This window comes from Andrographis paniculata, unplaced genomic scaffold, assembly GCF_009805555.1.
Source record: "Andrographis paniculata isolate CXL003 unplaced genomic scaffold, ASM980555v1 Contig53END, whole genome shotgun sequence".
NCBI lineage: Eukaryota > Viridiplantae > Streptophyta > Magnoliopsida > Lamiales > Acanthaceae > Andrographis > Andrographis paniculata.
In genome coordinates, this window is record NW_026137588.1 from 2,475,900 (window position 1) to 2,503,806 (window position 27,907).

The 27,907-nt window shown below is 33.6% G+C and overlaps 4 protein-coding genes across 5 annotated transcripts; 2 read left to right on the top strand and 2 right to left on the bottom strand.

Annotated features, from left to right (window-relative positions):
• The first annotated feature begins 748 nt into the window (after positions 1-748).
• Positions 749-5,294, top strand: LOC127255322 (two-component response regulator-like APRR1). Its single transcript, XM_051280811.1, has 6 exons — positions 749-1,389; positions 2,471-2,632; positions 2,755-2,888; positions 3,142-3,309; positions 3,564-3,660; positions 4,106-5,294. Exons 1-6 carry the CDS (start codon positions 1,272-1,274, stop codon positions 4,948-4,950), a joined length of 1,524 nt encoding a protein of 507 aa, XP_051136768.1. The 5' UTR covers positions 749-1,271; the 3' UTR covers positions 4,951-5,294.
• Positions 5,295-5,336: 42 nt separating this feature from the next.
• LOC127255323 (vesicle transport v-SNARE 13-like) lies at positions 5,337-8,670 on the bottom strand. Of its 2 annotated transcripts, XM_051280814.1 has the most exons (7): positions 8,464-8,670; positions 8,160-8,289; positions 6,424-6,482; positions 6,150-6,338; positions 5,800-5,970; positions 5,472-5,645; positions 5,337-5,374 (listed from the first exon to the last, which is right to left on the bottom strand). In XM_051280814.1, the coding sequence occupies exons 2-6, from the start codon at positions 8,251-8,253 to the stop codon at positions 5,493-5,495; spliced, it is 666 nt and encodes a 221-aa protein (XP_051136771.1). In that variant the 5' UTR covers positions 8,254-8,289; positions 8,464-8,670; the 3' UTR covers positions 5,337-5,374; positions 5,472-5,492. The 2 variants fall into 2 exon arrangements, with proteins under 2 accessions (XP_051136771.1, XP_051136770.1); XM_051280813.1 differs by having other exon boundaries at positions 5,337-5,645; positions 8,464-8,668.
• A 393-nt stretch (positions 8,671-9,063) lies between these two features.
• On the top strand, positions 9,064-11,304 carry LOC127255101 (probable xyloglucan 6-xylosyltransferase 5). Its single transcript, XM_051280481.1, has 2 exons — positions 9,064-10,514; positions 11,131-11,304. The coding sequence occupies exon 1, from the start codon at positions 9,117-9,119 to the stop codon at positions 10,473-10,475; it is 1,359 nt and encodes a 452-aa protein (XP_051136438.1). The 5' UTR covers positions 9,064-9,116; the 3' UTR covers positions 10,476-10,514; positions 11,131-11,304.
• Positions 11,305-11,974: 670 nt separating this feature from the next.
• On the bottom strand, positions 11,975-13,003 carry LOC127255168 (uncharacterized). The gene is made up of 2 exons (XM_051280562.1): positions 12,383-13,003; positions 11,975-12,249 (listed from the first exon to the last, which is right to left on the bottom strand). The coding sequence occupies exons 1-2, from the start codon at positions 13,001-13,003 to the stop codon at positions 12,169-12,171; spliced, it is 702 nt and encodes a 233-aa protein (XP_051136519.1). The 3' UTR covers positions 11,975-12,168.
• Between the last annotated feature and the right edge of the window lie 14,904 nt (positions 13,004-27,907).

The following is a 27,907-nucleotide window of genomic DNA, read 5'->3' on the forward strand; positions in this document are numbered from 1 at the left end:
GCGCACTGTCAGTTTGTTTTACAGCTTTATCTTCCATGTGCTTCTAAAAAAAAATTATTTTTCAACCTTAAAAACCGAAATCAAATTTAAATAGGGTTTCTCTTACACCAAGTCTGATCCCTTCTGCCATTATATTTTAACTTCTATATTTAATTTATTGTACTCCCTCTGTCCCATTGAATGTTTATTATTTTTCATTTTTTTTCTCTCAAACCAAAGTTGCTATTTTCTAATTTAGTAATTATACTTACTACTTAACATAATCTCTTTCAATTTATAATATATTACACAAATTTCATTATTTTTATATTACACCATATTAATAGATATTTTTATTTTTTATTATAATTCAATATAATACTAATACTAAAAAATTTACATTGAAAAGGTAAATATCACCCTTTCAACAAGCGAGAGGGAGCATTTATTTTGATAAAAAAACTTTAATTAAATTATTAATGAGCCTGAAAAAAACTTCCACTCATGCTCTAAATGATAAGAAACACGCTCCTTCCAATAGATCTTACAGCTGACGTGGCCGACGGCTGTCTGTACCACCGCCAGTTCTTTTTCTCTTTCTCTCCCTCCACGTCACCCATCCTCCACTCCATCTCTACCATTCATTCCCCAGATCCGACGGCCGGCTTCGCGCCAGGTGACAAGGCGCATATTAGCCTTCACCACTACCAATCCCATTACAAAAAAGCGCCATTAAAATATCTTTTCCGTGGGTTACTATTTATAGATAAATGCAATTTTCACTCCACTCTTTTGACGACAAACCAACGCTGCGTTCCTGGAAATTCGATCCCTTCATCGTCAACCTCGTTAATTTCATACTGCAATTGGTGGCTTTATCTGTATTTTTATGTGGTCTTTGTAGATTGGCTATGGTGGACTGCGGTCAGAAGGGTTCGTGCTAACGTGCACCTAGGTGGAAACGTGCCGTCGGGTTGAGTGTGGGGAGGCAAATGCTAATTATTATAATTTTTTCGCTCTTCTGCCCAACTCTCATGTGAGAATTGACTGTTTTTGGGTAGAGTTGTTAAGCCCCTTGTCGCCTTTTGTTTTTTGGCTTTCCGAATCGCTCGATACCAAATTATTTTTCGGGGCTTTCGAGCTGGGGATTTTTGCGGTGATGTTCATGGAGATCTCTAGGGATTGATTGGGCGAATTTTGCGTGATTTGAAGCCATGGATTATCATCTGGTGGCGGTTTCTGAATTGGATTCGTAGTTTGTGAAAAATTGGGGGTTGAAATTAGGGCTGGGGATGGAGAAGAGTGGAGATGGATTCGTTGATCGCAGTAAAGTGAGGATTCTTTTGTGCGACAACGATGAGAAGAGTTCTGCTGAGGTTTTTACACTTTTGTGTAAATGTTCTTATCAAGGTAGAAAAATTTGATGCTGATTTGAATTTTTGGAACATGTTTGGATCGGATTGAGTATGTTATTGTTTTTTTTTTTTGCAGTGATTGACTGTTTTGTTGCTTGGGATCATATATTATATTTTTCACTTGTACAAATCTGGTCATCTTTTTTTTCGATTGAATCGAATAGTCTTGCGGGATTGTAGGTGTCCTGTTCTTGTTATGAATTAGGTGTTTTTGATGAGGATATTGCATTCATTCTTTGAGCTGAGATTGGTGTAAACGTCGAATTCTATGTATAGTTGGATAAGCTCCATTTCCTTTGTTAAATTAACAAGATTGATCGCGGCGGCGATGTTCTGTTTCGTTGTTTGTGTGAATGAGTTATGTTCTGTGTGTGTTTTCTTTAGTGAAACTCTAATCACCACGGTGATGTCATCGAATCTATGGAAAGTGAAAATTGGTTCTTCTGGTAGCAGAAATTTGAGTTTGTTGGTTAACACCCGAAAATGGTGGTTGTTGTTGGCTATTAGGTAGCTGCCAACTGACATGACTTGTGTTTGTCATGAGTTATTCGGCTGGTTGGCACGAGTTATATAGTTGGCGATCACCTTAGTTTGTTTTCTAGTGTGGTTTTTTGTTTGATTCCCACTTGATTGATAATCGGGAAAAAATGGGATGCTCTTTTATATTGTAAAAGTTGCTTTATTGGTTTTCGTTTTTTCTTTATTAACTTAATCGACGGATATTTTAGTTCTCGCCAGTTATTTAGAAATCGATGAGGAATGTGTTGCAAATATTGTGGGTACTATTTTATTAGGAGTCTATCTCACAGAAATCTTGTTTATCGAACTATATCTGTTGGGAAGAAGGGTCCATGCCTCTAGAAGTTATTTCTTAGTAAAGAAAGTGTATTGTTTCGATATCAATATGTAATTTAGCCCCTTATTCAAATATAATATATATTCCTTCAAAGTAATTGCCCATTTCGACTAACAGTCACTATTTGAAAACTTGATGTAGAATGGGCCCTTTCGATTATAAAGACATTTAAGTATTGTAGTAATCTTTATTCTGATTTTCGGAATTTCTTGCTTTCCAGTTACTTCTGTGAAGTCGCCGCGACAGGTGATTGATGCACTGAATGCAGAGGGCCCTGATATAGATATAATTCTTTCTGAAGTCGACCTGCCCATGTCGAAAGGTTTGAAGATGTTAAAATATATCATGAGGGACAAAGAGCTTCGGCGTATTCCTGTGATCAGTAAGAGTTACTTTCTATATCCAATATATTCTTTACGATGCTCTAGTTCTCGGAGAGAAGGAGTTTATTGTCCGTGGTATCATTTAAAAAGATTTATTTGGTTCTTTTGTTTCCTTTTCTAGTGATGTCGGCACAAGATGAGGTTTCTATTGTTGTCAAGTGTCTGAAATTCGGGGCAGCTGACTATCTTGTGAAACCGTTACGGACAAATGAGCTGTTGAACTTGTGGACACACATGTGGAGAAGACGACGAATGGCAAGCTTTCTTTCATTTCTTATGTAGTTTCTTCAACAATGTTTATTTCTCATTTTCCTCTCGAAAGCTGCACAGATGTTTCTTGCTATTCTAGTTACTGTGAGGAGTATAAATTCTTCTGTACATTGTCTGGCAGTAGTAGTCGAAAATATCTAGCTATGCGTTGTTGTCGATTATATGCTTGATCGTGCATCTGTTTTCCTTACTTCAATATTTGTTTAACATTGTATGTCTGCCGGTTTTACGTTGACAGCTTGGATTAGCAGAGAAGAACATTGTAAATTATGATTTTGACCCACTTGTATCAGATCCCAGCGACGCTAATACCAACAGCACTACTTTATTTTCGGATGACACCGATGACAAGTCTAGGAAAAGTACCAACCCGGATGCATGCGCTTCGACCCATCCGGAGAATGAGGTAAATTTACACATTAGAGGACCGGTGTGTCATGAAAAGTTTCTTGAATTTCCTCCGATGGATAGATTACCTCATTGATGGGTGTCGGCTATTCTTACTATATTTTCCAATATTTTCCCTATGTTTTGATTGTTCGAAACTCTAGCATTAGGAAATTCTATCCTTTCCTGTCAAACCTAAGAAGATACATACATACGTAGCTTAAACTTAACAGTAATTATCGACGATTTTCATGTACATTTGTGCTGTCCCAGCATCTTGCATGCCAGAACAATGTTGCCACAGCTGCTGTTTCTGTAGAGACTGCATCTGAGACTCCTTCAGAATGTCAGCCTGATTTGCGCATAAGAGGTGATTTTTAATTGCACGTTATATTTTTAACCGATTTCTTCATTTGGTAATATGCTTCAACTATCAAAACCTCTTTAGGCTCCAGTCAATCATGTCTATGCTTATATCTAAATGCATACTCATGGATGAAAAACAACTCTTTTGGTGACCACATTTTCATTCCTTAGATTTATGTGTAGTGTGATCGATCAAGTTTTGATTTTGAAGGGATCGATCACTTTAGAATTTGCACAAAATATTCGATCAAGTCAAGCTTATATAAGAAGACTATACCGGTAGTAATGATCATTTCATTTGAATGACCAAGGGTTTCACTGCAGTTCTATAGGTTATAGTTTCAACTAATAGGAAAGTTCTTGTTTATGTATGTCTCTTGGTTTTGTTATTTAAGTTAGTTTTAAGCATCCAGACGTGACATTTTCCGGTGCTTTTGACATCTTTCCAGATCATGGTTCGCCGTTCCCAAAGAAAAGCGGACTCAGAATTGGTGAATCTTCCGCATTCTTCACATACATCAAATCGAGCATGCACGAAAATGCACCTCGGCTTGAGAAAACAGTCGAAGAACATATGGACATACGGGGGAAAAAGGATCAAGACTTCCGGGAAAGCCAGAGTCAGCCTGATGAACATCCAAGTAACAACACTGTCCCTGATTCTTCCTTCTCCATGGAGAGGTCCTCGACTCCTCAAATATCAAATCCAGCGGAGATCTCCCAGCAACACCTCTCCGGCGAGCAATTCTCTCATCCACATTTACATGAATCTCCCAGCAATGCCCCGAACCACTATCCCTATCCTTTCTACATGCCCTCGGTGATGAATCAGGTAACAATGCCTCCGGCATCCATGTATCACAATCATCATATCCCGCAGTGTCCCCCACACATCCCAGCCATGGCGTCCTATCCATACTACCCGTACGGTATATGCCTGCAACCAGGTCAAATGCCTGTGCCGCCACCACACCCATGGCCATCTTCGCTTGGCAATTCCTCCAACGAGGGGAATTGCCCGAGCAAAGTTGATCGGAGGGAGGCAGCCCTGATTAAGTTCAGACAGAAGCGGAAGGAAAGATGCTTCGACAAGAAGATTAGGTATGTCAACCGGAAAAAGCTCGCAGAGCGTAGGCCCCGCCTGAGGGGCCAGTTCATGAGGAAAGTGAATGGTGTTAATGTGGATCTTAACGGGCAGCCGGCATCGGCTGAAGAGGATGAAGAAGAGGAAGACTATGAAGAGGAAGATCAGTCCAACATTTCGTCTATGGATGATGCTTCTACGTGCCTATGAAGGATGACTACTGAGGCTTACTTATAAGAGGGAGGGACTTCTTGTTATGTTCACTGATTTTAATCGCTGTCGTTGGCTCAAGTAGTGTGAATGCCATTGCCTAGTAGCTAGAGTTCGTTGGGCTAACGGGCAACATAGTTGTATTATTTTCCAGTGATTATCACCGAAACTTTCCTTTACTTGGATTCTTGAATATGTTTCAAAGGATTAGACTATGAATGTGTGGCTTCAATGCCCAGAACAAGCTGTTAGAAACCAACTACATTCTCTCTATGTAAAATGTAGTTCTAAAGAGGCCATTACTAATAAGGCAATAAACATTGAAGGATTCCCAGGCTACCTATGTCTGCAAATAATCAAAATGAATGATACATGGAAAGCTCAAATTCAAGAAACTATGATGGACATGCAGCATGCGGTAGTTCTGTTTCAGAGGGAAATCAAATCATCATAAAGAAGCCAAGTTAAAAGCAGTAAGTATCTAATTCAGCAGAAAAAAGCAGGAGGGAACTTGAATGTACCAGAGCTAGGCAAAGCCTTAATTAGTGAGTCAGCTTGAAGTAGAGAACCAGAATAATGGCGACCACCAAGGCTGCGATGATGGAGCCGATGATCCACTTGTTCCTGTTCATCCTCCTCGTCATATTGGTCAAGATTCTTTTGCTTCGACTTATGTTGTCATCAACCCCGTGAAGCTGCAAGTGAGGAAAATTAATTAGCATCCATAATTATGTTTTGCATTCATGGAAGAATAAAAATGATGCTGATTATTTGTAGAAAGTAGAAAAGCATATTGTATTAGAAAATTCGAGGAGATATATATATATATATATATGTGTGTGAAATTACGGTAGAGTGTGCATGAAGAAGAGACTGGCGCTGCTGATGCAAATCTTGAAGAATCGAGACTCCAAGCTCTTCAGTTTCAAGCATTGTCTTCCGACTTTCCCTGATCCTATCGCTGCTCTGATTTAGTCTCTCCGTAGACACCATCAATCTTTCTCTTTGATTGCCAGATGCCTGAAACATAAAATTTTAGCCAGACTTGATTGGAAAACTGTTTCATGGATTAACATATATTCTGTTTCTGGAAATGGAAAGGCAGGTAAATCATCGTATATTGTTTCGTAACATAATTTCTTGCTAAATAAAAGACAATCACATTAGTAGGCAAGAAAATGAAACAAACAAGGGAGTACCATTGTTGTATTGATCATCCCAGACTCCATTAACCTATCCCGTGAAGATGGATCTGAGTTAGCCGACATGATTCTTTTTACTTCCGCTTTCAAATTGTTCAAATCATTTTTATATTCTCTCAACTTGGCTAGAAGTGTAGCCTTCTCGCTTGGGGGCAAGCTTCTAGCTTCAAGATCCATTTTACGAATCTAGAACATGAGCAAAGCTTTAAGCTTTAATATGCACAAAAACTGTCGACAATTTCTGGTAATATGAGTATGTGATAAAGATTACCAAGCTCTCGGCATCATCCAACCCTTCTTTTACTTCAGATATCTTCTGTTTCTTTTGTTCTGCAATAACCACCACCAAATACCAAATAAAGAGTTGAGTGAGGAAGCAACCATTAGAAACATAAACTTCTGCATCGTGTGCGGCGTAATGAACCACATAGTGAACTTGCATTTACATAAAACTAAAGGTATTCAACATCCAAATGAGAGAATGCCAGAAAACTAACTAACCAGCATTGCAATTCCGATTTAATTTTTCTTGGACAATCTATCATGTTCTAAGGCATATATTTGAAGAGTACCAATGGCTGTAAAAGGACTTGCTGCGGCACAAAGCACATCCTTTGAAGGGGTGAGCACTCTTCAAAGGTGCATTCTCTTTCTTTTATTCGTTCATTCTTGATAAATGCATTTTACCAAGAAAGCCTCTAGAAATTTATTCATTATCTGGCTCTTTTTTCTCTAGTCTTTGATGAATACTACAAAGACCAAGCATGCTAAATTGATCCGACTTTCAGATCTTCCAAGAAACCTGTATGCTCGATATAGAATCTTATATGGTTCCTATAAAAACATTACTACATGAAATTTAAATCAGTTGACCATGGGAAGAAGCCCATTTCAAGCTATAGCAATGTTGGCAAAACCAGAAATGGATAAGAGAAATGGAGAAGATTTTTTATATATCTATTATTTCTCCTTAAATAACTAAAAACATAACTCCTCAATTATCCAACAGATACAATACTTAATTAACAAATCCCTCCTTCCTATACTTCTTACCAACTATTTTGTAGATATGTGATATTTTATAAAAAGAATAGTATATTTTTATTGAGAATGGTATATACCGAACCAATTCAAAAGTAGTTAATTAACAAATTCTTCCTCCTATACTTCTACTTACCAACTATTCTTTAGCAGTTACGTGATTGCCATAACAATTGATCTTAAGTGACAAAGGAAAAACATTTGGGGTGTGTTTGGTTTGGATTTCAAACCTAAATCACCACTAATCAACCTACATGATTTGTAATAAAAATATATTTCTTTTTTTTTTTTCTAAATAAATATCACTTTAAAATACTATTTAAATTAAACATTACACCAAAATCAAACAAACCCATTGCCCTTGTCATATCATTAATTCAAAATTTAAAGCATCCTACATAAACATGCAAACAAATAGATACCAGGGACGAATGATATGGAAGGAACAGAATCCCCTAATCATACATATCATGAACTTATAGTAGTTACTGTCACATTTTTAGGTTACCATATTTGTGGTTTCTTGATTCTGAAGTGTACTTGAAATATCATGTATCTTCACCGCGGATGATACATAGCTTGAAATTAGAAATCTCATAGTATAATTCTCTCAACTCCTTTGCAACCACAATTTACATATTCATTACAATCTAACAGCAAAACCAGTTTCTAGAAAAGTAATTCCAGATGCCAAACAGAGAATGATTGAAGGAAAAATATACAGCACTCAAATATAATTCCAGATGCCAAACAGAGAATGATCGAAGGAAAAATAAACAGCACTCAAATATTTTCTACAACTGTTATTTCAAGTCCCAGAGGATAAAATGGTAATGAAACCAAACTATGTTCAACTAAAATCGAACCACATACGTAACACATTTGAAATCTGTAGATATTAGTAATGAAAGAACATAACTGAATAACCGAATCAATGTAAAAAGGCGAATAGCTGTTCTGTCTCACCTCCATCAAGGATGCTAGCTGAAGTAATCGTTTTCGATAAATTAGCCGACAGCTCACAGTACTGCCGTTCGTAAGCTTCGAACACATGGCTCATCTTTCTCCCGAATTCCTCAAATTCTTCGGCTTCAAACTACAAATCAAATGATCAATAACCTAACTAATCCCCCCAAAAAAAAAAAAAATCAAATTAATCCAATCTCAGCGTCGCAAACAATCAGTATGTTAAAATCAAACGAACATTCAAATTAGAAACAGAATACAACGAATGCAAATCCGAAACGATCAACGGTCCCCGCCTACGTACCTCAAAATCGATCGAATCAAGTCAGGAGAAACAAGGTTAATCCAGAAAATTGCAACGAAAACCGCAGAGAGAATGTCCGGTAGACGTAGAACGATCCCCGGTGATGGAATTAGCAGATTTGTAAACAACCACCCCAACGAAATACGATCTCGATGTTGTGCCTACACATCAGACATGAAATGACATAAATACCCTCAACGATATGATATTTCTGTCCAGTCATCGTCGTCTTCATGCTGTTTTGCCTTTCCCGTCACGACTGAGAGTTTTCATTTGCGGCATAAATTTAATTATTTATACAATTTTTTCCAAAATACCTAACTAACTAATACGCATATATTTGAAAATAAAATAAAATAAAATGAAATTTAAATAATTATAATAATAATTTTTAAAACATCCACTAAATCTACGTGCATGCATACATAACATAAGCAGGAAAAAGCACCAAAACGACGTCGTCATCAAACGTGCTTTTACGGACCGCCGACGGTGGTGCTGGTTTCGATCGTTTCCATTTTCAGCGAAATCCGATCGAATCGAGAGGAATATACATCGTTCCGAGCGGATGTTTGCAAGTTCGCGATGGTGATTTTCTGCGAGGAATTAAAATCTCTGAAATCGTCGTGATTTCGTTTATTTTGAGCTAATCGATGGGTTCGGAAGGTCCGTACACTGCACAGAAGCGGAGTGTGGCGGGGCTCCCTACGACGGCGCCGACCGGGAGCGCACGCCGCGCAGCGGCTGCGGCGGTTCATCCGCGGGGGAAGCAGACACACAAGACCTTCAACAACGTCAAAATCACGATTCTCTGCGGAGTAATCACCATTCTCGTGCTCCGCGGCACGATCGGTCTCGGCAGCCTCGTGATGTACGACAAAGAAGGTGCGAATCCGCATCTGACCGAAGAAACGAATCGGATCCTGGCGGAGATCCGATCCGATCCAGAAGATGGAGAGGAAGAGGTCCTGGACCTGAACGCTACGTTTGCCCTAGGGCCTAAAATCAAAGGATGGGACGAAGATCGCAAGGTATGGCTTCGCAAACATCCTCTGTTTCCAAATTACCTTAATGGAAGACCTAGAATTTTGCTCGTGACTGGATCGCCACCTGGTCCGTGCGAAAATGCAATTGGGGATCACTATCTGTTGAAAGGATTGAAGAACAAGATAGATTACTGTAGGATTCATGGAATTGAGATTGTGTATAACATGGCGATTCTGGATAAGGAGATGTCAGGGCACTGGATGAAGCTGCCATTGATTCGTCGCTTGATGTTGAGGCATCCTGAAGCAGAGTGGCTATGGTGGATGGACAGTGACGCCATCTTTACAGACATGGCGTTTGAGGTGCCTCTTCTCAAGTACAAGGATCACAACCTGGTCGTCCATGGCCACCGCGATTTGCTGTTCGATCAGAAGTTGTGGGTTGCGCTGAACACCGGCAGCTTCTTGATCCGAAACTGCCAGTGGTCATTGGATCTGTTGGATGCATGGGTGCCGATGGGGCCGAGGGGTCCGATTCGCGAGGAGGCCGGGAAGGTCTTGACAGCCAATCTGAAGGGGCGTCCGGCTTTTGAGGCAGATGATCAATCGGCATTGATATATCTGCTGATTCTGCAGAAGGATAAGTGGATGGACCGAGTTTTTGTCGAGAACTCGTATCATCTGCACGGGTTTTGGGAGGGTTTGGTAGATCGTTTCGAGGAGATGATCGAGAAGTATCATCTCGGGTTGGGGGACGAGAGGTGGCCTTTCGTTACACATTTTGTCGGGTGCAAGCCTTGTGGAGCTTACGGGGATTACCCTGTCGAGCGTTGCTTGAAGAGCATGGAGAGAGCGTTTAACTTTGCTGATAACCAAGTGTTGAACTTGTACGGGTTTAGGCACCGGGGGTTGGTGAGCCCGAACGTTAAGAGGATCCGGAACGAATCGAATAATCCTTTGGCGAATGTCGATCGGTTTGATATCCGGCATTCGATGGAGCGGAGCAACAGCAGATCGAAGAGTTAGGTAGGCCTTCCGGCGCAATCTGCTAGCAACATTACACTGGTAAATGTCTCAACTCTGGTAGAAACGTATTCCTTCTATTTAAATCAAAACTCAAATGAAAATAAAATAAACCCAATAATTTCGTAAATTAGGATATATTTACCATCAATAGCAAATGTTATGTACCTTCGTCTTTGGGTAAATTGTATACCATTCATTGTGTTCTTTCGGAAAACATGCATAAATATTTTATTTATTGCTAAAAATCCTTCTATTAAATTAAAATTGGTATAATAAACTCAGTTTCGTACAAAGACGATGTTTGGTTGCAATTACAAACTTAAATATTTTATACAGATAAAATAGATAAATATATTAAGTAGTCTATTTTTGAATAAAATAATAAAAAAATTAATCATTTATTTTATTTATAGTTTTTTTTTTAAAAAATCAAATTGTTATTTAAATTTTAAAAAACTATAATATTTACAACTATTTTGGATGCAAACTTTAAGGTTTCAAGCAACAAATAAAATAAATTTTTTTTATGCATTTTTATTAAATCACAAAGGGTGTTATAAACACAAAAGAGTGTTATATAGCAGCTAAAGTTACCGGGTATGAGTTTTAGTTTCGATTGGGATTTACTTTTTTTTGCTGAATCCTATGTTTTCAGTTGTGTCGTTGCCAAATACATGCTCGACTTAGAAGCCGGATCTCGTTGTGTCATCACATGATTGCATGTAGTTCATCACCGTCTGTCGAAGGGAGAAGATCGAAGAGATGAGTTCATCCTTGTACAGAGAGTAGCTCTTGCCCAACGGATCTTTTCTGGAACGTTGGAATTCAAATTATAGACTTTCTTCGATTTTTGTTTAGAATTTTACTTCATTATTTGATTTATTTATTTAATTTTATCTGTAGTAACAATCGAAGGTTAGAATTGCGCAAACCGGGTAGGACAGGAGATCATTTTCGCCTACGGCTTTCAATGCTGTCTTCTACTTTGAGCAAACTGTATTATTGCAACTGTATGTAAGGCATTAGAAGGAAAGCCGATTTTAGTGTGCAGTTAACTTGAATTATTACATTACCACGGTTATGTTATGACGAGTGAACTCTCCGTCAGTATGATATTGTCCGATTTCGATTTTACTTTTGAATTTACCAAAAGGCATTACAAATAAAGTTATATGTTAACTTATAACTAATTACTTTTTCTTTATTTTTTTTCCGATGTGGACTTGAGTTTGCTTTCTCAATAGGCTATGAGAACACAAGTTTTAATAACATCGTCGTGAAATTTACATGAGATATTTCGTGTTCTTTAAAACCCTGTTAAAAAGAAAGACACATTATTTACCAGAAAACAAAGAAATTTGCACACCTTAACCTGATCAAGTCGAGAGTTTCTAGCCCAAGAAATTCGGTGAAATATTCTACAAGCAACGAATATGGTCGAAAGGCGAAATGAGAATCTTGTTTACAAATGATAATCACAATAGTATAATTTGTAGGAATAAAGTATAAGCCCTGCAAATTCTAACAATCAATAAAGTAAAATGGCAAGCAGCCATTGTTATTCTTAATACAACTAGTGTTTTTGACACCATCAATCTTCCTAAAAATATTGAGGTATGGTGACCTTAATTTGTACTATGAACATCAATATATGTTATGGCTAATCTGTACTGTACCTGCAGTTGGAGGCTAACTATGGCTGCTGCTGAGAACTATGAAGCTTCCGCAACATCTGATTCATCTGCGATATTTGTTCCAAGACTTGATTCATTTTCTGCGAAAGGAATCCGAGGGAGGGACGAGAGATGTGAGTTTTAGGTATGAAACAGATTTTGCAGTGGTGATTTGGGGATTTTAATCAGAGAAGCATTTTCACAAACAGTTGGAGTGCGCGGAGAGGAGATTACCTCATCTCCGTCGCGCATGATGTTAATGAGCTGAATTCTGCTCCGTTCCGCGGTCCTCAACCTCCGCCGCCGCTGGAAGTACATGAACGCCAACAGAACCGCCGTGAAGGCGGCGGAGCGGAAAGTGACCAACACTCCGCGCGAGGAAGTCAGGCCGCTGTATAAGTACCGCGCGAGGACGCTCAGCGTGGAATGCAACAACTCCGTCCACGAACCGATCCGGCGAGCCTGTTCGGACTCCGGCGGAGCGAAGGAGAGAGGGGAGCGCGGCGCCGGACTGGAATCCGACGGCGAAAACGCCGTCGACAGTGAATTCGTTGTCTCGGAATCCGAATCCGAGTCCGTGAAACGAATTCGATGATTATCGGTGTGAATACGTGGGATTAGGTTCGAAACTGGCGACGGATCTGTGGAGACGAGGAGATTTTCGTGGTTGACGGGAGGAAAAACGATTGGGGGTTTCTTTTCGACAGCGTCTTTTATAGACACCATTGGCCGTGGATGTCCCGGAGGTGGAATGTGGCCGGAATTTGGAGGAAGACGGCGGAGCCTATCCCAATCAGTTACGCCGGCGGGGAACAGCCGCGGCGGCTCCGCCGCGACGGCAGAATCTGAGTCCATTTCAGGTACCACCTGCTCCCTGTGGTGTTAGTCAAATATATTAATTATTTGGGCCTCAATTTAATTGGACTTACAGCCGAATTATTTGATTTGTTAACGGGCTTAACGGCCCGTTTAGTATTTGGGCTCTATTTGACAGCTTAAATTCATTTATTTATATAATGTAGAATTGAGTGAATCTACACACCCGGTGAATCTACATATTTGAAATTTCAAATTGTATTCAAATTGGAAATTTCGATTAATAAAAAAATAATTGCAATATTGGCATATAATTTGAATCGACTTGAAATTAACAGAAAATACATTCAAAATAATTAAAATTTCAATTAAATAAATATATTTGCAAATATTCGGATTGAAAATTGAATATAATTATTAATATAAATTTTAGGATATAATAATATAATTATATAATATATTCGGTTCGGTTAACCAAACCGAAAAAAATATCAAAAACTAAAACTGAACTGAACTGAACAAATATAAAATATACAGTATTTGTACTCGAACTGAATTTGCTCGATTGACAAAAAATTCTGCAAGTCTTTTGCACAGCTACAAAATAAGCGTTAGTTCCTACGTCAGAAATATACAAAATACAGTAGTTTTGGTTAGTAGGTTGTCTTCACAGGGAGCAGCAGTCACAATATTTACTATTCAGTTATTTATAATTATGCTATATATATATATATGTATATATATAATGAGGGGTTTGATTTCTCACACTAAATTTGAGAAAAATAAATTCGCTCAATTAACTAAAATAAACATAAATTTTATGTTTGAGATATAAAATTTGTTCATCGACTAAAAATCAAGTTTATTGATTAGTTGGATAAATTGGTTATAGTTGATCTACACGCGTTAACAACCAATATTTCCTTACTTTGTCGACAGCTAAAGTACGATCGTTACTATTTCTCTAATCGAGTGAGAATTTTAAGTACAACTATAGTTTTACTGACTTGACAACATTAAAGATTAGAAAGACCCAATTCAATTTAACAAAATTGCTATGCGGATTTGTTCAAAATTGATTTTAATTATTCCCTAAAGTATTATTCATCTACATTGTTACACCAATTGAAAGATTACATAATTACGATGTCAATCTCCAATATAGCTATTGTAGACACTAAAAATATATGTCTAAAATCAATTAGATATCATATATTTTGGAAGAAAATAAAATTCCAATAAAATAAGTATATGGTATTTAATTATGCACATATGTTAATTTTTGTACAATAAATATCAACCATTAATGCAAAAATATGCTTAAAATGGAAGATATCGTACAAATATTACGTGCATAAATGGAGCCATAATAAATTTGACAGCAAAATAAATTAATCTTGTCAATAAAGGAAGTATATAAATTAATATCTTCCAAAAAAGACAATGATATGAAGATTTTGGCGAGAAAGGAAGGTGCACAATCAAATCCGTCAAGAATGGAAAGCAGCATCTGATGGAAAATGAAAGATTATAAGATCTTTCCATACACGTGGCACCATCCGAAAAGGAAGCCAAGGCCACCCATCCCCTATAAATAGGAGTCATGGCCAATTCATTTGGGAGACCGAAGTTTTATCGAGGATTCAAGCAAAGAGGTAATTCTCTAGACTCTCTCTGTATTGTTCTTCATGTTCTTCGTGTCCTTCGAAGCGTTCTTCGTCGATAGTCACTAATTTGGACAAATGATCCAATATTGGTTGACGAATCGATGAAGTTAACGTTCTTCGTCGTATGTCCAAGCCGGAGGAAGGATCAAAGCTCTCAAAGACGTCGAGGAATTCGTCAAAGCCAAGGGAAGGTCTTCAAAGTTTCTCTCAAAGCTTCGAGGTGTTCATCGCGTTCTTCATAAAAGGCGCAAACTCGGCCCAAACTCGGCCCTCTTCGATCCAAAATTCAAAGGGACACGCCGCCAAAAGCGTTATGGAGCACTAAATCCACCTCTTCAACGATCAAAGCTCTCAAAGCCATCGAGGAACCCATCAAAGCCAAGGAAAAGCCTCCAAAGCTGCTCTCAAAGCTTCAAGATGTTCGTCGCATTCTTCATAAAAGGCGAAAACTCGGCCCTTTTCGATCCAAAAGTCAAAGGGACACGCCGCCAAAAGCGTTATGGAGCACCAAATCCACCTTCTCAAAGATCAAAGCTACGGATCGTTTAAAGAAGACATCAAATCCAAAGCTTATGATCAAATCACCTGCACGGAGACCAAAGCCCTCCAAAAGCGGCAAAGACAAATCAAAGATCAAAGCTGCGGATCATCCAAAAAGACATCAAATCCAAAGCTGAGGATCAAATCGCCCACACGGAGACCGAAGCTCTCCAAAAGACGGAAAAGGCAAACTAAAAATCAAAGTTGCGGATCGTCTAAAGAAGACATCAAATCCAAAGATGACGATCGAATCACCCACGCGGAGACCAAAGTCCTCCAAAAACGGCAAAGCCAAATCAAAGATCAAAGCCTCAGAACGTCTAAGAAAGACATCAAATCCAAAGCCGACGATCAAATCGCCCGCACGGAGACCAAAGTCCTCCAAAAGCGGCAAAGCCAAAACATATGTCAAAGTTGCGGATCGTCCAAAGAAGACAACAAATCCAAAGACGATGATCAAATTGCCAACGCGGAGACCAAAGTCCTCCAAAAAGCGGCAAAGTCAAATCAAAGATCAAAGTTGCGGATCGTCTAAAAAAAGACATCAAATCCAAAGCTGACGATCAAATCGCCCGTACGGAGATCAAAACCCTCAAAAAGCCGGCAAAGTCAAACTGAAGACCAAACCCCTTCGGATCAAAGAAGCCATCGAAAACTAAGTTGGAAAACAAATCGACCCGGAAGAAGAATCAAATGACTCATTTAGAGAATAGGACCCGCTTTAAATTCAAATCAAATATAATTTGTACAAATTTTGTGTTTGTTAAAAATAACACAATTTTTTGTCCACAACTATAAAATGTCAAACATCAATTCACATCTACGCTAGAAATGAAATTACTCTCAATTCATAAAAATTGAAAACATAAAACAAATCAAAGAGTTCATCAAGCATTCAATTCAAAGAATCGACAACAAACCAATTCTAAGAATGAAAAAAAATGCCCGGAAGTTCTGTCTGCATTGCTTCTCTGAATTCTTTGCTCTGTCGTGCTCTCTTTTTTTGCTTTCTCCAGAAGTGATGTCGTGGTGAAGAATGTGGTAACCCGTTTCTCTCATCCTCTTCAATTGTCCACCATATCTCTTCTTAATTTCTAAAGTCAAGATCCCCTCTACAATTATATACTAAATAATCTTTATATTGTTAATTTATTCCGGAGGACTTTTTTTTTTTGTAAATTTCTTTAGTTGTCATATTGTGCTGCCTGATCAGGCCTAAGGCCTTCATATGTTCTGCTCATTTCCTCTTAAATATGCTCAAAATTTGCCAACTCTACAATGTCTAGTAAACAACCTAAAAACACATTATTAGGAACATATATACTCAATTCACACCAAAAAATCAACCACATGTTTTCATATGATCCAATTAATATATATATATATCACTGATATATTTAGAATGGGGTTTTGCATTATGTAATAACATTTGCATATAAATTATTACTAATTAAAATTAGGGAGACTTGTTCTGCACTCCCTGTCAGTATTATTAAGTTTCAATTCAGTCTTTGTTTTAAAAAGATTAATCTGCACTCTCTGCTTTACATGTTTGATTGATTATCAGTCCCTATTTTATATTATGCTATTAATTTACATAGTATACTTATTATATACTATTAAAATATATTTTAATACTTTCAACATTCTTCTATATACTTATATAAAAACCCGCTCTACCTTAATTGTTCGTCGGAAATACCTATATTTATTTTATACCATGTGTGTGAAGAAGGACATCACCACCCACAATTTTCAAAACCCTTAAGTTTCAATCAAAAGACTCCTATCTTCTTTTTGTGGTCTCTACAAAATATTCAAATTTTGTCAATCGATGTTACTGAAAAGTGGCGAGAAAGAATCAACAACTCATTCCGTCACCCATTGGAACTTATCAGGAATTGCACCATAAACCCATGATCTATCGTGTTGTAATAATTGAGATAAAAAAATAAAGCTAATAGATCTAACCTGATTCCATTAGCGTTGTCGGATTCGGATATGTAAATTGACGGAGGATTTTGTGTTCTTCAAGCCTATGCCGCAACCCCTCTTGAGAAAACCGCTAGGGTTTCTGCCGTTACTACCACGATGAGATATGAAAAGTAATGGATGTTGCATCTAGACGTGGGATCACAACCCTATTTATATCTCTTTATTATTAGTTGGTCTCATCACCCAGTTAATAAGTTACCGGGTTTGTGCACATAGGAGACCCGCACTTACTAAATACATTTAAGCCCAATAAATTAATAAATCACTTAATATAGGCTTAATTTGACTGATAGTCCAAATAGGTACATTTAACCCACAATTAGATTTTTAATCCAATAATCTCCCACTTTGGTAAATGTACACTAAATAACCTTATGAGCTCATGAAATTTTGCTATCAGATTCTTTAATGTATATTACCAATCTTATCTATAAGTCAAATCAGTGCGGATCAAAACGGCCATCACTGCATTTATCACAATGGGACCGATCAGTGGTCACAACACTAATATAACCTAAGATTCGATCATGTGCGGATGCACAACATAGAAATTTCATGTAATGTGATTTTAACATGCCTATTACCAACTGATCCACTTAACTTTAATTCAGAACAACTGAACACTGAATTAAAAATGAATATTGAATAGTGCACACTGAATACCGCGGTATAAAATAAAGTAACTTTAATAGTATTTGAACATTACTAATTAGCTCCCACTAAACCAAGGTATGAAAATATGGTTCCACTCTCAAACGAGCAACATGCTCCTTATAAAACTTAAGTGGAAACCCTTTAGTAATTAAGCGGATCCGCAATCATGGAAGCTATATGAATATGTTTAATAAATAATTCATGATATAAAATCAGACTATTAAGTAAATGATGATTATTATCATCAAATAATGTACTAGTTCCAACCAATTTTGAATTTTGGAATAGACAAAACTCTATACCCGAATGAACAATAATAACTGAATTTGTTCAAAATAGAGATTAAAATTAAATTTCGACTAAAGATGGTACCATAAAAAATTTCTCATCCAAATTCAAATAGTAACCAGTACTTAACAATAATCTGAAATTTTCAATGACTTTAACTTTAACCTTCTTGCCGTCACCCATATAGATTTATCTTTCAACATCAATTGATTTCGGCAATAGAAATAATCTTGCATAGAAACATCAATTAATTTTTAGACATGTTCAGGATGTACTCCCTTATGTTTCTTTTTTCATTGTACTTCATGGTAATGAGACTCTTAAGAATAGTACTCATTTATGCCTTATTGCTTTTGGTAAAGTGTTTCTTAATTTCGACAAGGAATCCATATCATCGCATATCGTACTCCTAAAAATTTATGGAGTGTTTTTCTTAATGATTATCAAACTTAGGCATTGGACCTATCTCACTTCTTAAATAACTGTTTTTCATCTGCAGTGCTTTTCGCCGTATGAGTGGGTTGGTCTACTCTTAATGCCAAGTCAAGATTCATGCAACCAGATGAATCATAATAAATTCATTCTTGTCGGTGCCTAAAGTTGTCCTGAGACAGTGTTGGGACTGAATAAATATACACATAAATATTCATAAAGTATAATGAAGCTCAATAATAATGCATTCTCATTCCAAGACACTAAATGCAACATCAATGATAAATCTTTGGATCAATAACATTGATTGCACTAAGTGCAACATCAATGATAAATCTTTGGATCAATAACATTGATTGCTAGCAGTCATCTTGTTGCAATAATCATATGTAGACAATAAGTAATGTCAAACAACAACCAATCTTTAGACTGATTTACTATTCACATAAGTTAAATCCATATGATCATCCCATACATATTATCGCAGATGTATATTTCATTATGTCAATTACCCAAGACACTAAATGCAACATCAATGATAAATTTTTGGATCAATAACATTGATTGCACTAAGTGCAACATCAATGATAAATCTTTGGATCAATAACATTGATTGCTAGCAGTCATCTTGTTGCAATAATCATATATAGACAATAAGTAATGTCAAACAACAACCAATCTTTAGACTGATTTACTATTCACATAAGTTAAATCCATATAATCATCCCATACATATTATCGCAGATGTATATTTCATTATGTCAATTACCAACTACGTTTGGGTCGAAAAATAATCACATGAATTAAAATACACATATAAATACTTACGTTATCAAGTAAAAAATCTCATATAAGAGAGGTTACTTTGGCAACGTCAAATACTTGATTTTTACCGTCAAAACGCAGCAAGCATTATTAATGGATTTCTAATTTTCTTAAACTAAATTATAATCAGAATCACATTTAATGTATACGGGCCTGATTCCATAAAATATAAATAATGCTTATTAGCAATTGAATGCACATGTCTATAAGCTATTGAATGCTCTGCATGTGAATTTATAAAATAAATTAGCAATCTTATCACAAGTTATCGAGCAACATCAACAAATGTCGTTGGAAAAATCACTGACTCACTAGTGATAAACTTGTTTTGACAATCGAATGTTGACAATAAAGTAGTGTGTCAAACAACCCCTATCTTTGGACAGATCTATTATTCACACACAAATAATCAAATTATCACCACTACATTCGACGTCACTAAATATGCATGTAACTACTTAATGGCTGAATTGCCTTTGGGTCAATCAACAGCCTTTTAAATCACACACAACCTTCTAATATATAAATAAACTGATCTACACAGCAGAGGCTGCTTTGGCAACTAACTGTTTCAACCAATTCATAAAATACATTACATTATTTTTATTGCTAATTAAATCCACCTTAAAGAAATTAATATGTATATTTTATGAAAGCCATAACAACATCAATTAATTTCTGAACTTATTAAAAAATAATCAAGTAGTCCAAGAAAGTGCCAAATGCAGCAGAATTACACAGGCAAAAGTATGCCACCTAGAGACTATAAATTAATACACCAAATAATTATAGTCGAATTTGAACAAATGCATACCGTAAAAAATACATGCTACTATATATCAAATTTTATTGGATATTAAACAAATCAGAATGAATCTACAATTCTGATTATTCGTAAAATCAACAATAAAATATCCCTTCAAAAACAAATAGTCAGGATCGTAATGACAGTTATTTCCATGGATATTGTATCAAATTAAGTCATGAATAAAAGAACAATTGACATTAAATTGACAAGACAATGCATCAACCAATTTATTTTGTTGAAACAAATAAACAAACATATGTGCATATGCATGCCTTATTCTATCAAATCTGGTTCCAATAAATAAATAGATAAATAAGTGAATAAACTTAACGCCAGATGATGGATATGTATGTGCTATTCCAATTGTACACCAATGTATGGATGTATGTTCATGTAATTGATTTAAACCAAATATATGAATGAATAAATAAATAAAGGAATATACGTGTAAATGCATATATGATTCTATAATCACACATTAACCAAAAATAAAATACATTTTGCACATATTAAATCTAATTGCATACAAAATATACGCACATTAATTAATAAATTTTGCAATCATCAAACCGGATGCATATATATATATAAATTCAACGTCAATCTCAATCCAAATGATTAATCAAATAAATAAATTAATCTAATCATAAGGGCAAAACCGGTGCACAAATTAAAACATTTATTGATTCCAAAATAAATAAATAAAAATAAGCAAACGTCCAAATGCTATTTTATTTAAATTGCATATATATATATATATTTATATTGGTGGCATCCATTAATTGAACCAATAAAATAAATAAATAAAAATAACATTGAGTGTCAATCAAATAATTACATATTAAACTTCAATTGATTGAACAAAAATTTAACTCAACTGCATGTCACTGGCATTACAAAAAAGGCAAATTAATTCCATAAATTATTAAAATAATGATTATGTAGGAAAAATATGTCCTCATGCATGCAACTATATATCTCACAGGAAACATGCATTAATCCATGTGCATTAATATATCTGCACTTCAATAAATCCAATTGAGTACAATCAATTAATTATGATTAAACAATTAGTGTATCTGATTCCAAATATTTAAAGGTGGCATAAAGATCACACGAATTGTTTGATCCAGAAAAAAAGATAAAAAGAAATTAAAATAATTCAATTTGATTTTAATTCTAGTCAACTAATATAAATGCAGCGGGTAGCCAATTTGTCCCAATTAACAGTGCCGCATGAATTGAATATACATATGACAGTGCAGTTCTCAATGCGCGGATTGAATCAACCGTTTAAACATTAATTTATCTAATAATATATCTCAATAACTCAACACGTAATCACTCTACCAATTGTTGGAACTCATCAGAAATTGCACCCTAAACCCAGGATCTACCATGATGTAATAATTGAGATAAGAAAATAAAGCTAATAGATTTAACTTGATTCCATTAGCGTTGTCGGATTTGGATCTGTAAATTGACGGAGGATTTTGTGTTCTTCAAGCCTATGCCGCAACCTCTTCTGAGAAAACCGCTAGGGTTTACTACTACGATGAGATATGAAAAGTAATAGATGTTGCGTTTAGACATGGGATCACAACCCTATTTATATCTCTTTATTATTAATTAGCCTCATCACCGAATTAATAAGTTATCGGGTTTCTGCACATAGAAGGTCCGTACTTACTAAATACATTTAAGTCCAATAAATTAATAAATCACTTAATATAGGCTTAATGTGACTGATAGCCCAAATAGTTACATTTAGCCCACAATTAGATTTTTAATCCAATATCACCATCACAAGGCACGTTTTTTATATTCCAATTGGTTGATTGCTATCAATTAACTGTGTCTTTTTTTAGGGAAACTGTGTGAGAACTTAGGTTGGTGTTCCTTTATTCTAATGACATAATCGAACGAATTGTTTTTTATCAATCGATCAAAGGGGAGATCATTGACACATACTTTTACTACCACTGCAATTCTACCTTTCGGCAACAACAAAATGTCATAATGTGGTGCAGCTGTTTGTCCTCATCGTTTCGGTAAGTTAATAATTTGTTATTTGTATAATTAATACTTCCTCTGTCATCCAAACCTATTCCCATTTTTTTTTTTTTTTGTCATTCAAACTTATTCTCATTTCCCTTTTTAGGAAAAAATACAAATTTTTCTACTTTTTCTTTACCATAAAAAGATTTTTTTTTTTCTATTTTTACCTATTTTTTTTTTTTTTTAAAACCCGTACTCGGTGAAATTGGTATAAATTTTTACATGACGGAGGGAGTACTATTTTTCAAGTTTTTATAATTTAAAAATGTTACATAACAACGAATTATAACAACATCAATGACTAATTATTGTAAATAATTATTTATTTTTTCTTTTGAAATAAAAACATAGCATAATATCTCATTAGAAAAAAAATCCATACTTATTATTTGTTTATTTTGATACTTTTTTTTATGTATTGGAAGGTCCTCCAAGTGACGCGTAAAATTAGATTCGTAACGTACATATGGTACATAAGTTTCTATATATATTGAATTGATAATCTCGGTAAATTTATTCGGAATTATTTCGATTTTCAAGATTGAATTGGAAAAAATGAACAAAGTACATGTACTTGTCCGTGCATATGGTACAACAGCCCACATATATTATTTGTTGTTGCTTCTTTGAATGGTTTGAATGTAGCATGACACTTTTATAAACTTGTAGAAAATATGAATGTTGGCCACGACATACTCTCTAACTGCCAACAAGATACTCCCAAAAGAAATAGATATGCTCATGTATGCTTTTCAAGTACTCAATAATTGTACGAGACTGTTTACAGAAGATAAAATGTTACGTTGTTGCTTACCGTTCATTCATTAAAGTTACGTTGTTGCTTACAGTTCATTCATTAAAGTACTCCTAAGATGTTATTTTCTAGTGGATGTGCAATTGGTTTGTTTTCAACCAGATATATATTTTTTAAATATAGTTGTAGTTTTCCTGAATATATACTCAAAATTAAAATATATACGCGCATACGTGTTTACATTGTACTCACAATTTTTTTTATTCCCAACTCAATTCACATTGATGATCATTCTACCAAGGTTGCAATTTATATTCGTTAGCGTCTAGCATTGTCCATATCTAGAAACTAAAATTCAAACACTAACATTGGGCACAGTATATGTATAAATAGCTTTAATGTCAACCATAATGACATTGCAAGTGGTTCTAACATTTTTTGAACTTTTCATCGTGTACTTGAACGATAAATGTATACTTATAGAAGACACTTAGATATTTGTATTTAGTATCTATATACTTCAGTAGAACAAAATAGTTGATCGTGTAATATACATGCATAAAAATAAAAGAGGTTACCTTAATAATTCCATAAAAATATTGACAAAATCAATTACACCGTAATCATTAGAGATGTTTGGTCATTTTTTTTTTTTTTATTTTTATAATGTTGTTTCAATACCATAGTTTTTTTGTATTTTATTTAATAAGGATTGGTTGGTTGTTACTTCTTTATCAAAATTTTATTGAAATAAATATATTTTACCAACATCATGTGTTAATATACTGTCATTGAAAATCAAATAATTTTGCACATTTTGAATATAGATCCTATTGATCCTTATATACCCAAGTATTGATAAAGTATGCTTTTATATACATGATGCATACTTTATTAATTTTAGTAAATACCTCAAGTTAATGTGCAATAAATATTATATGTCCCAAAAAGATATGCATATCAACCGATAGAACAAAAACAGTTGGTTGTATAATATATATGGAATTCGATTAAACTGTAGAGATTACAAATTAGATTTAACCTATTCAGTTACACATTTTTAATAGCGTTGTGGCCATATCATAGATCCTAAACAAAAATAATACAAAAAATTGTATTCATTAAAATTAGAAATTACATAATATTATCCAATTTTACAATTGTGTGATGGAAATATATGTGATTACAATTGTGAGCTAACTGTATTGAAAAAAAAAAACTAGTAAGAAACAACCGTCAAATATATATGATTACAATACTCTTTCATATTTTCACATAAAAAAAACTAATTACTAATTTTGTGCTATCAAATCTCAAATAATTGAGAAATTTAATAACACACATCTAGAATATTATCACGGTAAGAAATCACCATTAGTGTTGGATGAGTATGATTTGAGAAAATGCAGAGTTTGACCAAATAATAATTTTTTTTTGGAGATTTATTTTAGATAGTATAATCATATGTTCCTCTACATATTTTTTCTTTTTCTTCAAGAAGAATTTGATAAATATTGTTTTCACTATTTTTAGTATTTAAAAGGATTTTTCAGAAATAATAGTGTGAAAATAGAGTAATTAGAAGAGAAATTGGGGAGGAAGAAGATGAGGGTAATTTTGTATTTTTACATATAGTAAGGGTAATAATAGGAAAATGAAAATGGGGAGTTATTTGCAAAGATTATACAAAATTAGGGTGTGCAATCTACTTTATTTGTAATAGAGACTGAATGATAATGTCTTTTGTGGCGGAGGTAGTTTTCTCCAAGCTGTTAAAAATTAATTTTCAATTTTATAATTTTATTTTATTTTATATTCAATGCACTTCTTGAATGTTAAAGTAATCCTGAAATTTTAGTGTTTGTTTGGTTTTTATTTGAATTTTGATATAAATAATATTTTTATAAGAAAATTAATTTTTTTAGTCCGTACGTGATCCTGTTATTATTTTAGGATCATAACTAAATTTTACATTGAATTAGTCACACAAAAAAAAAAATTTGGTAGAAATAGTCTTTAAGCGTAGAAGTTGCTGATGTAGCACGCTAGAGATTGTGATGATGACACTTGAAAAAATATTTGAGAATCATTTTACAATCATAAGTAAATCATGTATTGGATTAGTCATAAAAAAAAAAAAAAAAAATTGGTAGAAATGAGTCTCAAACGTTGTCCACGTGTCACCCACACTAAAAAGAATAGTTTTTTTTTTTTATTTTTTATTTTTTTATTTTCATGCGATGTTTTATATAAAAATTAATATATTTTATTGAAAATTATAGGATTGAATAATATTTAGTTGTGTTTGAATAATATTTAGTTGTGTTTCATTGTTCAGTTATTTTATATTTAATTTTTTAATGAAATATAGTATAATATTGTAAATATTTTTTTGGATAAAATTATTTTTTTTCAAGACAAATATTATATAGAAAATATATGTTAAAGTATATTGTTGATATATTTTTAGTAAAAAATTTGGATAAAAATGTACAAATTTTATTTAAGTGAAAAATATTATAAATAAAATATATCTTGATGAGAAAAGGAAAAGAAATACTTCATTCTCTCAGAACTATAGTCTTGGTTGTGTTAGACACATGATTGAAGGAATATTGATATTATATTGATAGTAGGTAAAAAAAAAAGTATAAATAAAAGACTTTTTTGTCCTTATAAGTGTATTAGTGTAAAAAGTAGTGACAATTGTGTAATAATAATGACAAAATAAGGGTACTTTTATAGTGATATGATTATTTATGAAAATAACACTATTGTTTTGGAATGAATAAAAATAGTAAATTGGACTATTGTATTGGGATGGAGGGAGTATTTTTTTATCCCTCAAATTTATTTGTATTTTTTTTTTTATCCATTTGTTAAATTTACCCATTAATATATTTGTAAAAGTAAATTATTACTATTAATTCAACACTTATTTACAAGAAATATTACAAATTGTATTATATTTTTCTCTCCATTAGCTTTAATTATTAACTAAATTTTTTAAAATACCTCCAACTAGATATATATATATATATATATATAAATATTTTCACTTTATCAACAAAATATTCTCTTCGTGTTCGACATAGTTCAGTCTTTTGATTAACTAAGGATTCTTGTGGTTCCAAAGGTTCCAGCTACAGGAGAACCAGGAACGGGTTATGAACACAATATTTTTTAGGTAGTGTAGAGTAATAAACTATTAATAATAAGTTGTCATATTAATTTATTATTTTTATATGGGCAGTGTTGTTGATATTTTAAGTACTATATCTCAATAAAATATATGCAATATAAATATCATATTTTATAAAAATAAATGAAAAAAAATATATATTTATTTATAATTAACTTAAAACTAATATTATAAAAAACGAGAAGTTTTAAATATAAATAAAAATATTTGTTTATTGAAGAGAGATAAATACAAATGAGTTTTGAGTGGGTCCTACTTGTAAGAAGTTAGAAATTTTATTAAATTAATTTATATTTGTTAAATATGTTTTATACGAATAAATATACTAAAAATAGAAAGAAGTATTTTTTGTGGGACGAAAAAAAAAAAAAAAAGAATTATCTGTGGCGCAATGAAGGAAGCATTTGTTTTTCCTAGTTCTTGTGCCAAGCCCAAACGAACTAAATATTGCAGATAGAGGGAGTAGAAACTAGTGTGTTGATTTGTGATAGGTTTCATGTTTTTAAAATAGTGATAGACGTGATATTTTATTAGACGAAGTAAATTCTATTACCATGCATGGTTTATTTTCCACAACATTTTATATTATAATTTTATTTTATGTAAAATATTTAATATAATGTTTTATTTAATTATTATATTTATACTTATTTATATCATATTAAATATATTTATATATAAAATTTGTATTTTTTTCAAAATAAGAGTGTATTTGCTTTTTTTTTTAATTTTAATTAAAAAACTCTACTTTTTAATCTATATGATTTTCAATAAAAACATACTATTATTTATTTATAAAAATATCATATCAAAATATTATTCACATAAAAATTTAAATAAAAAAATTTAATTTTAAATCAAATTAATATAAATCCTTTTTACATACAGTTTTGCTGAAAAAACACTTTTGTATTTCTCTCCTTCCTTTTTACCTCGATTGATTTTGAGTTTCATAGATTTTATGTGGTGATCTTAAGTTTTCTTCGGCTTACTATTTTTCCAGTGCGTAATTTTCCAATTTGGAGAATTTAAAGTATAAAATTTTTGTTTATTTTTATTTATTTTTTTTTATATATATTTTTTATATTTTTATGTGCCAATAACCTTAAATTCTAGCTACTTATGTTACGACTATTTGTTTACTTGGTAGAGATATTATTACATACATATTTAGAATTATAAATAATTAATTTATACATATACCGTTTATCAATATATTCAATATAGTATGTTTGTATACGTTAGATAATATTTATATATATTTTTAATAAATATTCAAATATTTTAAATATTGAAAAAATATTTTTTATAGGAAGAAAGTAGTTTTAATTTGTAAAAATTGAACACATAAGCCTTACATTTTTATTAGTTTTTTAACATCTCTTGTACTCCCTTAGTCCCACCCACGTAATTTGTCCCTATTTTTTATTTTCGTCCGTCCCACGTAACTTGTCCTTTCTATTTTTGGAAATATAATTATGCACTTTAATCGCATTTTAAATTTTAAATTTTATAATTTTTTAATTTTAATTAAACTATTTACTTATCTTAATCTATAATTATTTTTACTAAATAAAAATTATTTTTACTAATAGACTTCTTAATTACATATTAATTCACTACAACAAAAAATCATTTTTGTAACAAAACTTTTTTGTCTCTAAATTTACTTTTTCCGTTACTAATGACATTAGAGACGGAATTAGGAATGAAATTACGT